Below are 14005 nucleotides of genomic sequence, written 5' to 3'. Positions count from 1 at the left end.
TATACTCCTAAATATTTTTAAAATAGAATGAGTTTAGTAAATTTGTATGTAGTAACTACTAACAGAGAAACTATTTTGAGTCTTAGCCAGAAGAATGAGTAGAGGTGAGTTTATCATCTCTCCACTCAACACAAAGACATTTGGAAGTATAGCATTGCTCCCTGGGTCACTGTCAGTGAGGACCAGTTTCTAGGATAAGTCTGCAGTCATGGGCTTGAAATGTCTCAGAGGGCTTGATGGTCAGTCATTCTGCCCTCCCTATCTGCCCCATTCCTATCATTCAAGGTCATCATCTAGTTCTCCCAAAATTTGTAAGGCGCTATCCCATCTGAAAAGCATGAATTGATTTTCAGTCCTTGAAGACAATTACATGTTGGTCTCTTAGTCAAGGAACAGTATATAAAAGGCACCCAATTCTTTAAGTGCCATTAAACATGGCGGCTGGCATTCTACAGGAAATGAATCATTTGCATTTCTCAAGTACTTTACGGTTTACAAAGTCTTTACCTTGTTTGATCCTCCCAACCATCTCAAATATTCAGAGAGAACAGAATTGCCGTTAGGAACTGAAAGGGACGAAACCAAAGGTCAGTGGAGTTAGAAGTCTTGCCCAGAACTGCATGGCGAAGCCTAGCTCTTGCCTGGCCAAAGTATCAGGGCTCGCATTGGCATACTGGAAAGAGCACCGAATTACAGGCCATAAGAGTGTGCATCCAGGGGCTTCCCTGGTGGCGCAGTGGTTGAGAATCTGCCTGCTAATGCAGGGGACACGGGTTCGAGCCCTGGTCTGGGAAGATCCCACATGCCACGGAGCAGCTGGGCCCGTGAGCCACGGCTACTGAGCCTGCGCGTCTGGAGCCTGTGCCCCGCAACGGGAGGGGCCGCGATGGTGAGGGGCCCGCGCACCGCGATGAAGAGCGGTCCCCGCACCGCGATGAAGAGTGGCCCCCACTTGCCTCAACTAGAGAAAGCCCTCGCATGAACCGAAGACCCAACACAACCAAAAATAAAAAAAAAATAAATAAATAAATAAATAAATAAATAAATAAAGAGTGTGCATCCAGTCCAGCCCTGGCTCTTACGAAATAAAAGCACAGGGTCTAGAGGCAGAAGGCCTGGGTTCAAATCCCAGACTGCAACTTTATAGCTACATGCCTCTGGGTAAACCACTCTTAGAGTCTCAGTTCCTCATCTTTACATACAGGCAATGTATGTAAAGAGCTTAACACCATGTGGTTTTTACTAAGAACTTAATAAATGTTAGCTTTCTTAATTATTATCACTGCAACTGACCATGTACCCTTGGACTTCCTATAAAAGTATCAAATCAAATAATATTTTTAAGGATTTTGAAAATTTTAGAGTACTGTAAAATATATGCACTTTAAAATTTAATAATATTGGAAAAAATTAAATCCATCATTAATGTTACTCTGGATTGATGTTCAAATCAGAAAAGGTGTGGAGGGGCGGAACTTATGTTCAAAAGTTTCATTGATTTGTTTCGTTTGTTTGTTTGTCTTTAATGATGCTGTATGTGATCAAAACTTTCTGGCTGTTTGCTTTTTAGACTTCTCAATGAAAGATGCAACCGTGTGGATCTTTGTGGCCGTTCTTTCTGCTGTCATCTGTTTGATTATGGTCTGGGCAGTGGCTTTGAAGGGCTACAGGTACTTCACTGTCTATCAACCCTCCTCCCAATCATGGTTGTCAGGGATAATGGCCAAAAAAGACAATACAAAAATGATGGAAACCTACAGATTATTCAAGCACCTCATTTTAGCCATTAGTTGCAGTGTGTTCGCCATGAAAAACTTTTATCAGTGCTAACAAAAGCAGAATAGACACATTTGAAGTTGATGCTCTTTCCATCAAATGGAGGCTCACAGTTGTGAAACAGTAAAAATCTGGCAAGAACAGCAAATAATCCCCTAGTCGTTTCAGAATCAGCCAGAGTTAGTTAGCCAGCATTCATTTTGATGTTGACCTCTAGAATTATTCATTGTCTTCACCACTGATCGTTAGTTTCACGTAGCCTCGGAGCTCTAACTTCTACCTACCGTAGTCCATGTAGCAGCTATTTGGAGATAATGCTAATCTTTCAAAAATTACAAAGTGAAAACATGTGCATTTATCTTATCTCACAAATCTTTTTATAGCATGGTGACCTGCATCCTCCCTCCAGTTCCTGGGCCAAAAATAAAAGGATTTGATACTCATCTGCTGGAGGTAAGTGCCAGAGGTAAGAATGTATTGTGACCAGCTTCTCTAAACTCATTATCTTTACACACGAGCACACAGTTCCCATCAGTGCAGCCTGGTCAGCTCGGCCATCCTGGACCAGCTGTCCCTCCTCCTCAGCAGGTGTGTTTACAGAAAGATGTGGGAGGCATGAGGGTACTTACCATCAGATACTAAGTGTCAGAGGGCAATGAAAGAAAGCCAAGAAAACCTCAAAACACATAGGAATGCTTGCTAGGTTTATCAGGTCTTTTCATAACCCCCATCAAAAACATTTTGTACAAATAATCAATTGAGAAAGAGGGTGAATATTTTGATGAGTACGAACGAGGAACCTACCACCAGCCCCTCCGTCATACTTTGGTGTAAGCTCTCACTTGAATGTTCCTTACAGAAGGCCATAGTAACAGAATATCCTATTGCAATTTTTGCTCAGTTTGAGAGCTCAGTTAAGACTGGCTCAGTACAGTGGAACTGGTGTTTGCCAGGGCCCATTTAGACCGATTCAAGTGGGAATTAAATTTAAGTGTTTCAAATGAAAAGAGGTGTTAGAACATTTTAAATTTCTCTGCAGGTTGAAATATATAGTTTCAATTTGACCTTCTGCTTAACACTGATGTATATAAAAGCAGTCACCTACACATTGTCACTTGACCCCAGCCACTGTGAGGCCAAAAGCACAAGAATGTGAAGAGTGAGTCCTGGGGAATTTGGCTTGATGGCATTCACTTTGATTGCAGATATCAGAGCAGGAACTAGAGCCCCAGAATTTGGGCTCTTATTCTGCTCTCCAGTCTCTGGCACTGACCTTTATAGACCCAGCATGAACATCTCAGCTAACTAAATGAATTATTGTTTAGCTCGCAATTTGACCTTGTAGCCACAGGGACTTAATGACTTTTAAAAACTGCTTTTTGTGTCAGAAAAAAAAGTTCTTGGATTTTTAATGCCATTACCCCTAATTCTCAAAAGAACTTTCCCAGATGGGTACTATTATTCCCATTTTACAAATGGAGAAACTGAGGATCACAGAACAGCTTATCCAAAGTCATAGACCCTTTAATAAGTAAGAGAGCCAAGATTTAGGCAGCAGTCCCTGACCTAAGTCAGAGCATCTGGAGAAGCGTGGAAAATAAGAAGAGGAGGCCGGAGGAGAAGTAGGGGGAGAGGAGGATAGAGAGGAGAAGGAGGAGGGAGAGGAACCGAAGGAGATGGAGGGAATACGGGCTGGCAGGAAGCGGGGGAGGAGTGGAGGGAGGGGAAATGGAGCCGAAGGAAATGAAGGAGTGGGATGGGAGGTGAAGGGAGGGACGGGGAGGGAGAAGCAAGGAAGAGGAGAAGGGAGAGAAGAAGGAAACGATGAGAATCACCTTCCCACTACCAGACTCTAGAACGTGGGGTGAAGGAGCCAGTTAGGAGGCCAGCAACCAGATTTCAGAACTAGTGAGTCCCAGTACCAAGTGCACGCGTGAGCACTATGGGTTTAGATGTTTCCCAAGCTTTTCTTATTTAATAGTTATAGTTTTATTATATGCACAGATACTACTTGCCCATTCAACTCGTGATCCTTATTGCTTAGAGAAAGACTAAGTTAAAATCGTGAATTGACTTAAAGAAAAATATTAGGTGAGTAATAGTCCAGGAGGTGATTCTAGATGGCCTGGGACACAAATATGTGACGTTTGGGAAATTCTGCTAGGCCGTGACCACATCCCACCGTCCCACAGTCAGGAACACAGACTTGGCTGCGATGTCGATTTGGAATGTTACGAACCTCACAGCCTTCTTGCCTTGTGTCTGTGTTTCAATAGAAGGGCAAGTCCGAAGAACTTCTGAGCGCCCTGGGCTGCCAAGACTTCCCTCCCACTTCCGACTGCGAGGACTTACTGGTGGAATTCTTAGAGGTGGATGACAGTGAAGGCCAGCAGCTGATGCCGGCTCACTCCAAAGAACACCCGGGGCAAGGCGTGAGGCCCACACACTTGGATCCCGACAGCGACTCTGGCCGGGGCAGCTGCGACAGCCCTTCCCTTTTGTCTGAAAAGTGTGATGAACCTCGGGCCAATCCCTCCAAGTTCCACACTCCTGAGGGCCTTGAGAAGGCAGAGAAACCTGAAACAAACGTTACCCAGCCCCAAGACCCTCAGAGCACAAGCGTGGAAGGCAAAATCCCCTCTTTTCATGCCAGCGGATCCCAATCTTCAACGTGGCCTTTGCTGCAGCCCCCCAGCCTGCCCTACCCCAGATCATCTTACCACAGCGTCGCTGATGTGTGCAAGCTGGGCCTGGGCACGGCAGGTGCTGCATCCGCTTTGTTGGACGAAACAGACACACATGCTTTAAAACCCTCGCAAACCATTGAGACAGGCGGGGAAGGGAAGGCAGCTGAGCACAGGGAGTCAGAAAGCTTCCGTTCCAAGACTGACCGAGACGCGGCACGGCTGCTGCCCCAGGACAAGAGCCCCTCGATCTCTGCTAGACCCCTGGAGTACGTGGAGATCCACAAAGTCAGCAAAGATGGAGCGCTGGCGCTGCTCGCGAAACCAAACGAGAACAGCGGCTGGGCGGAGAGGACCAGCACCCCTGAAAGCAGCAAGGAGTACTCGAAGGTGTCCCGGGTGATGGATAACAACATCCTGGTGTTGGTGCAGGCTCGGCGAGCGCGAGACCTGGCTCCGCTTGAAGAACCAGCCAAGGAGGCCCCGCCATCCGTGCCACAGAATCCAGCCGAGGTAGACCTGGCCTCCTTCCCCGCGGCCCCGAGCAACTGCAGACTCCAGCTCGGTGGGTTGGATTACCTGCATCCCACAGGCTTTATGCACTCCTTTCAGTGAGAGCTTGATTCATGGAAGGATGGGTTAAAATGTGATTTTCCTTCAGGTAACACTACAGAGTACATGAAATGCACTCTACCAGAGAAGGCTCGAGAACGGGGTTGGAATGGCACTACCAAACTCCCAGGTCACTCCTCTTCATGATCCATTTTCAACCAGTTGCCTCTTTCTCCAACAGCTGATTCCAGAGCAAATCGTTTAGTTTCGTGTGATTTGTAGATTTACGTTTTGCTATCAGTTATAAAATTATGTGTTCAATGAAATAAAAGCACATTGCTTAGTATTCTTGAGGGACAGTGCCAATAGGTATATCCCCTGGAACAGGCTTTCATGGTCTGGTATGTGACAGAAGGATATGAACTAGTCAAAACTGTTTACCACAGGAAGATGGTAGATATGAGAAAAATGCCATGAAAAGCACTTTTGAAGACCAATTGCTTAACCTTTGCACTCCTCTTTCATTTTATTAGGATTAACCAAATTAAACACACTTAAAAAAAAGAGTGCATTCTAGAACACCTGACAAATTGTTTACATCCGTTCCTATTACCTTAATGACGCATTGCCAATATGCAAATAAAAAGGATGCCTCTGATTTTTTCTTAAAATAGTTTGAATTTATTAAGCATGGATTTTTCCCCCCCTAAATTGTATTTCATTCTGAAGTTTCTGAAGAATAGAGTTTTAGAAAGTGAAATTTTCTTACGTAAGAGGCAAATGAGTTTCATGTGGTGAATCCTTCTAAAATGTTTTCCTGCTTCATTTCAGCATGATAGATAATTTATTACACACCCTAGTCTTCTGTTAGTGAAAAAAAATCCCAAAAGACTAACTTTAAAAGATAATCGCTAACGGAAGTACTGCCTTACTGTACATACAAATTCTACTTTAATATAAACCCGTAAGTTTAACAATGTATTTTTGAAGACTATTTTTCTATCACTTAGGTAAGTAAAACACTGTTTTCTACCCTCCCAGGACAGCTGTTTACCTATTCAGTGGGTACAGTATTTTCTGCTTTGTGGTTATAAGGACTATTTACAGTACAGAGTGATATATGCAGTCCCTGTTTGTGGAATAAAATGCCACACCAACCCAAAGCCCACTGAGGAATATGAAGCGGATGACAATATTCAGTTTCCAACACAGTGTAGTATAGTTTAGCTGATTCTTTTTATCTCCAGGATACTTTAAACAACAATCACAGAGCTAGAGTTTCAGGGCTCTCCACAGACCGGAAATTACTTCTCTTGTAATTTAGGGCTACTCCGGGGCTTCTGCTCTTCTCTGGGTGAATATTCATAAAGCTACAATGAAAAAGGAGAGTGGTAAATCTAACGCACTGTCCTAGAGAGAGGGTTCTTGTTCTGCTTTTCTGAACGATCTTGGGCAGGAAGGACATTTTAAGTAAAGCCAGGAGTTCATGTCTCTCAGGAGTAGATCCAGCAGATCCACTTGCAAAATGTTGGCAGAGGCAGGGAGAGCACTCACGTCAGAAGTATCCAAAGAAAAGTTCCAAGAAACCAGGCATCTGTGGATTAGCGGGAACCACTACAAAGGCCAGGGTATGGAGGTCGGAAGCCCCAAGTCAGTTCCAAGGGCAGGCTCTCCAAGGGCAGTCAGAAGACTGGATCGTCATTTGAAAGAGCACATCCATGACTCATTGAAGTGCCTGCCTCTGTGTCCATTTCACCTGACAGCAAATCCATTTCTGTGTCCACTCACTAGCTGGAACATAGAGAATTTGAGCTCCCTCTGTGAGCTAAATACTCCAGCCCAATGAGTCCATGTTGATAGGAACTGGACTCAGAAGCGGCCTGATGTGTGAAAGTGAACACATTGCCAGAGCTTCCAGAAATGCAAAAGTAATAAATCTGAGGCTCTATTCTCCCAATATGCAAACAACATGTTAAGAGTGAGGGGGCTATTTGGGAAAGCTGTCCAAGTTTATTCAATCCCCTAGATCCTGGCTACTCAAAATATGGTCTGACCAGCTACATCAGCATCCCCTGGGCGCTGCTTGGAAATGCAGAACCTCCACCCCACCCCGGCCTCAAACCCACAGAATCAGAATCTGCATTTTGCTAAGATCCCCAGATGATTCATGTGCGCAGTGAAGTTTGAGAAGCATTGCCCGAGATGATCATTTCCACTAAAGCTTATTTTAGTGCAGGGAGCAATCCTCTCCTGGAAAGTACAGGTCGAGTCTATTTGACTTGCACTGAACAGTACTGTAAGAAAAAGGCATCATTTTTTAAAACACATTAGTGGTTTAGGATTCACGTAATGGTAGAGAATGACTTGCAAAAGTACACACAACTTCTAAGAGGGCCAGGGAATATATTCCACCTTGAGAGGCATTGACAAAAGACTTTGCCCTTCGAAGCTGATACAGACTAAACCTTTCCCCAAAACAGTCCAGTCTCCTCCAAGATGTATATCAATCACTCTGATAGTATGAAATTCAAAAATAGTCTGCTTTTGATATATAATTTGGCATATATGGAAAAAAATGTCATGGCTGAAGACAAACTAAATCCTTAAAAAAACACCAATTAGCAAGTAAATTACTACCACTTGTTAACTAAAGCCAAGGCTACAATTCTATGGTCAGTTAGCACTCTTTAATAAACTATGTTTTTTTCATGGTCTAGCCTATTTTCTGTCAAGGAATCCCCTAGTCGAATGAAAGTATGCAGATTGGGGGTCAAGAGACCCAGCTTCTAATGCTAATTATGTTACCTTAGATAGATCAACTCCCTTCTCTGGGCCTCAGTTTCCTCTGAAGGAAATGTTAGGCCGGATAATCTCTAATGTCCTTTTAAAATCCGACTCCTTGATTCCATGATTCACTGAATAGTGTCCAGCAAAGATAATTAACCAATGCCTTGTATCATAATTAAGCTAACAAATAGTTGCCCTTTATCATAGAAATACAAGTCCTCTTCAGTGATGTGCTCATTTTATTTCACTTGCAAATCATCAAGTCCAACTGATCTTAACATATTGCACATGCATTTTATAAATCATGTAGGTATAGAATCATAGTCTAAGATTATGTGCAAATATGTGTGTAGAGAGAAGAGGCATGAGATATTTTTAAAAAGACATTGAAAGAGGCTTTGATTTTTAGAAAGAAAAACACTTTTCTTATATTAGGTGGCTGATTCTGGTTTGTTTTTTTTTTCTCCCATGGATTATGCACCACCATTGCACATTTGGTTTTAAAAGCCTTAAACTCTTAATTATAAAGGTCATATTTTTATAAACAAACACTTAAATATTCAAGTTACAAAGCACACGGGAAAGGGATCGCCAATAGATGAATTATGAACGCTTATAACTCAAACTGCAAAATCTTCTCTGGTCAGTTTTAGCAAATGGGTACAAGGCACCTCAAATGAGCACAAGTTATAATCAGCCATGTCACTGACATTTAACAGACTCTCCATCTCCTAAGTGCCTAAGGCCAATCCTGGTAGGCAGTTATGTACTAAATACTTGCTTTCACTGGTTTGGTGCAAAGCTGGTCAATCCCTTACCATCTGTATGAGATGAAGGAGTTTAACTGTCCTGTAGTGACCCAACTGAACGGGAGAATCCGATGAACAACCAGAGGCACCTGAGCCCCAGGGTGCAGCTTGGCTAAGGAGGGTCCGTCCCCAAATCTGCCTCTTTCTCCAGGCTGCCCGCCACTGCCCATCACTGGCAGAAAGACTTGACTCTGCCTGTAGTAATTTCGCTATCTCCTTAGAGTAGACATGAAAGAAACAGATTTGTACACATCTTACAAAGTGCCTTTCTTTACTTTTTTATTTTTTTGAAGTTTCCTTTTCGCAAGAAAAGTGTATCGATTAGAAAGTAAATCTTACATTTTAGATAAATGAATGAAAAAGCCAGAAAGGGAATGACTAAACGGTCCAAGGTCCAATCAGCAACTATTGAGTGGATTTTAATTTATTGTTTCATTGAATTGCCACAGAGCTGATGTGACTAGTGTAACTTACTTTGTCTGACAAGAAATTGACTCTGGCTAGGATTTTGGAATAAGCCTGCCGCCCTGTTACTTGAGACCCTCAATTTGAAAACATATTAATGTACTTCTGAATGGCTTGGACTTGCATGCCAGGGCCTGAGAAGGGCAACGCATGCACCGTGGAAATTTGCACACATGCAGAAAGATGTAAAGGCCTCTGGATTACCATCCGCAGGGTTGCTAACGTAGATCTGTCATTGATGAAAGCCTCGTGTGTACTTCAGTGAACCAATTTCTTTTTCAGCCCAAGCATAATTGTGTTGTTGCTAGGGTAGTGGGCTGAGCACTCAATTTCCAGGTCGAGGTCATCCTGCTGCCACTAAACAGGCTGTGTGATCTTAGGCAAGTCCTTTAAACTCTAGCCACTAGTTCCCTCACCTGTTAAACGAGTGGATTGGCCTAAAATGTTTCCAAGACCCCTTCCGGCTCTTACTGTCTTTGATGCTCATGATCTAAGTAAAGTCCAGGGTTTCCGTAGAAGGTCCAGGGACAGTGCAGGGAAATATTGCTGGTGTGGCCTTAACCTGGAGCAGTGGACCATGTGGCTGTGACACTGCTGAAGAGAAAAACAGATCCATTCCTCCAAGTCAGATCGATTTCATTCAGCATCCTTGCTTCTTCTCTTCTTCTTAGCTGTCCATCTTGTAGGCTTCTTATGCTCTCACTCCAGGGCCTTTATTTTTCCTGAGAGTTCATTATGTGCAGTAGCAACCATAGGATTTGCAAGAAACTACATTATGCACAAACGATGACTTTGGCCTGAGTCAAAGGACGGAGTCAAATGTTAAATCAGCCACACAGATATCAAGGCCCAGGTTGAGGGTCACAAGTTACCCCATTTAAAGGTCCTCAGGCTTAGAGATTCTAGCCCAATTCATTCATTCATTCATTCAAAGGCCATTAATAAATCCAGCTACATTGACGACTCGGCCGTGGAGGTCTTAAGCAGAAACTTAAAAACACAAAATGATTGCTTGAGAGCTTATGACCTAACCAGAAGTTCTACTTATAGTTATGGCCTGGACTTATTTCATGATCAGTATACATGTCATCTGCAAATCAGACAGGAGTTCTCTCCCTAGATTTGTGTCTTTCAAGAAGGTGATTTTTGGTCTGAGACCATTACATGGTATCTATTTCCATAAAAGGAAAGAGATAGAAAGATAGGGTGTTTCCAAATGTTTGGGCATCTTAGGATTCCACAAAATGCCGAGAGTAGCCTGCTAAACCCAAATTTTATTGGACATAGTCACTCTATTATCTATTCAGTGTTCTGAGCTTATGGCTAAGAGATGTACGTAACTCACAACACCATATGCCCACGACTGTTTTGTCCACATTGATTCCTTTGATTTATGCTCTGATTTCATGTCAGGAAGCACTGGGATGTGTAAAGGGGAAAAACGTGTACTGTTTACATGGTTGTTGTCAGTGAAGAGAGAGACCCTTAGATAATCACAGTCTACCTCCCTTCTTGTTCTAATGTCCTTCCTTCAAACTGCTTATCATTTAGAAATGAAAGATGTCACATCTCCCACTTCGACTATTTTCAGTGCTATAGCTGTGTATTTGCCATGTGATATTCCTGACTTTAAAGTAGCTGTTATATGATTTTATATTATATTGCTTTATGTGGTTCAAAAACTGTATGACACATTGAGATATATGATCCTCCTGCTGTGAAACTCACCATGTAATACAAAGGAAAATAATTATTTAATGACTTAGAATCTATCTATATGTATTTCAGTATGATTGTTTCTATGTCTGGAAAACAAAACTGAAAAAAATATGTAATCATATCTTTCTGATGAAACCATGAATGTACTAACTTTTTTCTTAATCTTGTCTAGAAGTAGTATAAGTTACCCTTGTACAGCTGCTCTGGGGTAAGTGTTTAAAGTACAATCCAACAACTGTTTAAAAGTCAACCCCCCCCAGCTTTGCTTCATGTGACCTCTTATACTTCTTGAATGTTATTTGCATCATGAGGCTTGTTTTTCTGCTTGATCAGTCATTTCAGACAATTTATGTGTCTCGCTCGGAAACCGAAGCAACCTATAGAACCGGACTGTTAGGTGATCTGTCTTCTGTAAAGCCATATTGAAGTGAAGGCTATGGAATAGCAAAAGGTTCCATATTTTCAAAGTTACCACTACCTCTGCTTTTTCTCTCTTCCCAGAAAATGCCAAGCAAAATTCTTAAACATTACATAGGAAATTAGAAGTGATTTTTACAATATGTTACTGGGGTTTTGTTTTGTTTTTACATGACAATACACCTTCTAATTCACCAGTCAGTAGGTTTATGCTAGGTTTTCTCAATAACCATTTTTCCATTTTATAAAAACTGGCTGACGAATAAGAGCCAGAAAGAATACATAGTAAGTCACCAGGTAAAAACCAACAAAACTATAGACGCAGATTTTTTCCTAACTGTAAGTCACCTCAAGGTGGCTACCCAAAGCCACGATAGCGATATTTCTCACAATTTGACTTCCCTGAAGCCCCTAGAAATAAATCTTTTCCTTATTTGATTTTAACCATCAAAGATATTATGGTATGGGGAAAATCAGCCATATATCAGAAATAATCTTGTTTTGATTTTGAAAACTCATTTCTACATGAACTTATGGTAATGCCTATTTTTTTTAGCCTTAAAGAATTATAGAAGACTATAGTCATCTGATTCATCTTGCATCTTTCATTCTGTAAATCTTTGGTTATTGCACATTGTGCTTTCTCTTTCCCATGGATTTATTCATTTGTCTCCTTCCATTCTGAGGGCGCAACACGGACAGTTAAATCCTTGTCAGCAGTGTGGGAGATTCTGCTAATCGCTATTACCAGAGCATCTTCATTTTTACCGCACGCCAAAAACAACGCTTGCCAAACAAAATCATCCCAGTAACATGTGATCATTATATTTCTATTCATGCTGTTGAAAACACCCAGCTCAGTGCCTGGCTCAATAAATGCTTATTCCCCTTGCCTCCCCTTCCTCTATTTATTTTTATTTGATATGTAAATAGCAAAATAGCACGTTCATGGCTGAAACAATTTTCTTGATGGATTTTTGCTGCTAAGGATCTATAATCCAGAAATTGTTTATGTAAATTGTACCAAAACAATTTTCCTCCTTTCTCTTCACCCTTCCACATGATTGCAAAATGTAATCTCCCTCCTTCACCCCATCCCTCACACAAGAAGCTGCTAAAAATAACGTGAGATGGAACCAAGCACATGGGGATCAGATCAGAGAAGCTCATTTAAGTATTATAAAATAAAGGTAAAACCAAGCCATTAAAAAATGGAATGCTTTTGAACAGTATGATTCATCCATATTACTAACAACATCTTTTCTGACCAAATTCATTGGATTAAGTGTAAAATGATAACTTTTTACTTTTAATGGATCTAGACCTAGAAATCTTTACCTACTGTTCATGCTTGCGTTACAGAATTGTGGGATGGTGTGGGGTTTGCCTTACAAATTCTTCTTTGCCTCCTAAATCCCCTAATGCCATGTGTTACCAGGGAATGAGAAATTTCTCATTTAGTGAGTATCACTCCCTAAAACTTGGCTTCTGTCAAAGAAACACTGACTCCCCCATGCTTACCTTGGTGCCATCTGCCTTTAATTACTGGACACACTTTTACTTTTAAGCTGGAAAAAATTGTAGTGTTAGTCACCAGACACGGCGTTCATATAATTAATGACGAGTTGGAAAAGTAATGTGTAGCTAATTTTCCAAAATTATCGCATGTGCTTTCCTAAAAGAAAACAGAAATTATATGTTGCCACATCTTGCCAGAACCATATCTGAAACCTTAACCCCACTAAACTCTACAACTTACTAACCAACTTTTACACATTCTAAATCCCCCACTATTTTGAGGGACTGGGAGATATAATATCTATTTAACAGAAACCTTGAAATCTTGGGGCTGGGAGATAGGGCAGGACAATAGGAAATGGGGTTATTGAAAAGCCTCCAATAGGACCTTACTGGCCAGGGAAGCAGATTCTTGCAGATTTACTTCTGAGAATCCTTCTGAAGAATGCAAGTGAGACAAAACCCATACTATAAAACATATTCTACTTTGGAGGTCTCGACACTTAAATTGGGATTCTTTCGTCTACAACCTGGCCTACTCACCTCACCCCTCAACTCCTGCTGCCCATACAAGTGTTAAGCATTTTTCTCTTATTATGATCAGGTTCACATTAAAACTTACACTTACAAACAGACTTGAAGCACAGATACTTTTACGAATGTGACAAAATATTTTTTAAGTAAAGGCTAGAGGGTGTTAGTCAAACACCACATGGATTGTCGGTTGGCGAACACTGGTATAAGCTAAGGGAGCTCAGGAATTTTTATTACTGTATTTATAAGTGTGTTTGAAAGAATTTGTAAACATCACAGGTACATTTTTAAGGTGACACACATTCGCTGCATAAATTATTAGAAATTATAAAATGAGCTTCAATGACATTTGCCAGTAGTTTTGCTTCACATGATCAATATTGATATTGTTACTGAACTATGTAATCTCACGATACATTTTTCATTACTTTTTCAGAGCAACTGCTTTTGCAACGGTAGCAATGGTTAATTTAAATTGAATCAATAAATTACTTCCTAAGCAATGATTTTTGGAGGGTCTTTTTCTGTATATGTGAAACACGTATTTTATATATAATGTAAGTTTGGGGGTTTTTTTTCTTTGTTTCAACAAACTTTTTTGGGACATATTTTTTTTAGAAGAAGGAAAAAAACAGCAATCTAAATACTAACGCAGACACATGCTAAAATACTTGGCTTAGAACACTCATCCAAGGCATTTTTTTTCCAGGCATGCATTCTTGTACTCCTCTTTCAACATATTCT

At 41.3% G+C, this 14005-nt stretch overlaps 1 protein-coding gene across 2 annotated transcripts in view; it reads left to right on the top strand.

Moving 5' to 3' along the window:
* Nucleotides 1-10570, top strand: part of PRLR (prolactin receptor) — a 119428-nt gene extending 108858 nt beyond the window's left edge. For both annotated transcript variants that reach the window (XM_036845975.1, XM_036845976.1), the window contains 3 exons: nucleotides 1571-1670; nucleotides 2160-2229; nucleotides 4053-10570. In XM_036845975.1, coding sequence (XP_036701870.1) covers nucleotides 1571-1670; nucleotides 2160-2229; nucleotides 4053-5075 — 1193 coding nt within the window. In that variant the 3' untranslated portion in view covers nucleotides 5076-10570. The remainder of the gene's footprint in view (nucleotides 1-1570; nucleotides 1671-2159; nucleotides 2230-4052) is intronic.
* The last annotated feature ends 3435 nt before the right edge of the window (nucleotides 10571-14005 follow it).

This window comes from Balaenoptera musculus, chromosome 3 (assembly GCF_009873245.2).
Source record: "Balaenoptera musculus isolate JJ_BM4_2016_0621 chromosome 3, mBalMus1.pri.v3, whole genome shotgun sequence".
NCBI lineage: Eukaryota > Metazoa > Chordata > Mammalia > Artiodactyla > Balaenopteridae > Balaenoptera > Balaenoptera musculus.
The sequence above is the reverse complement of the archived record's forward strand: the minus strand, read 5'-3'. Positions and strand labels throughout refer to the sequence as shown.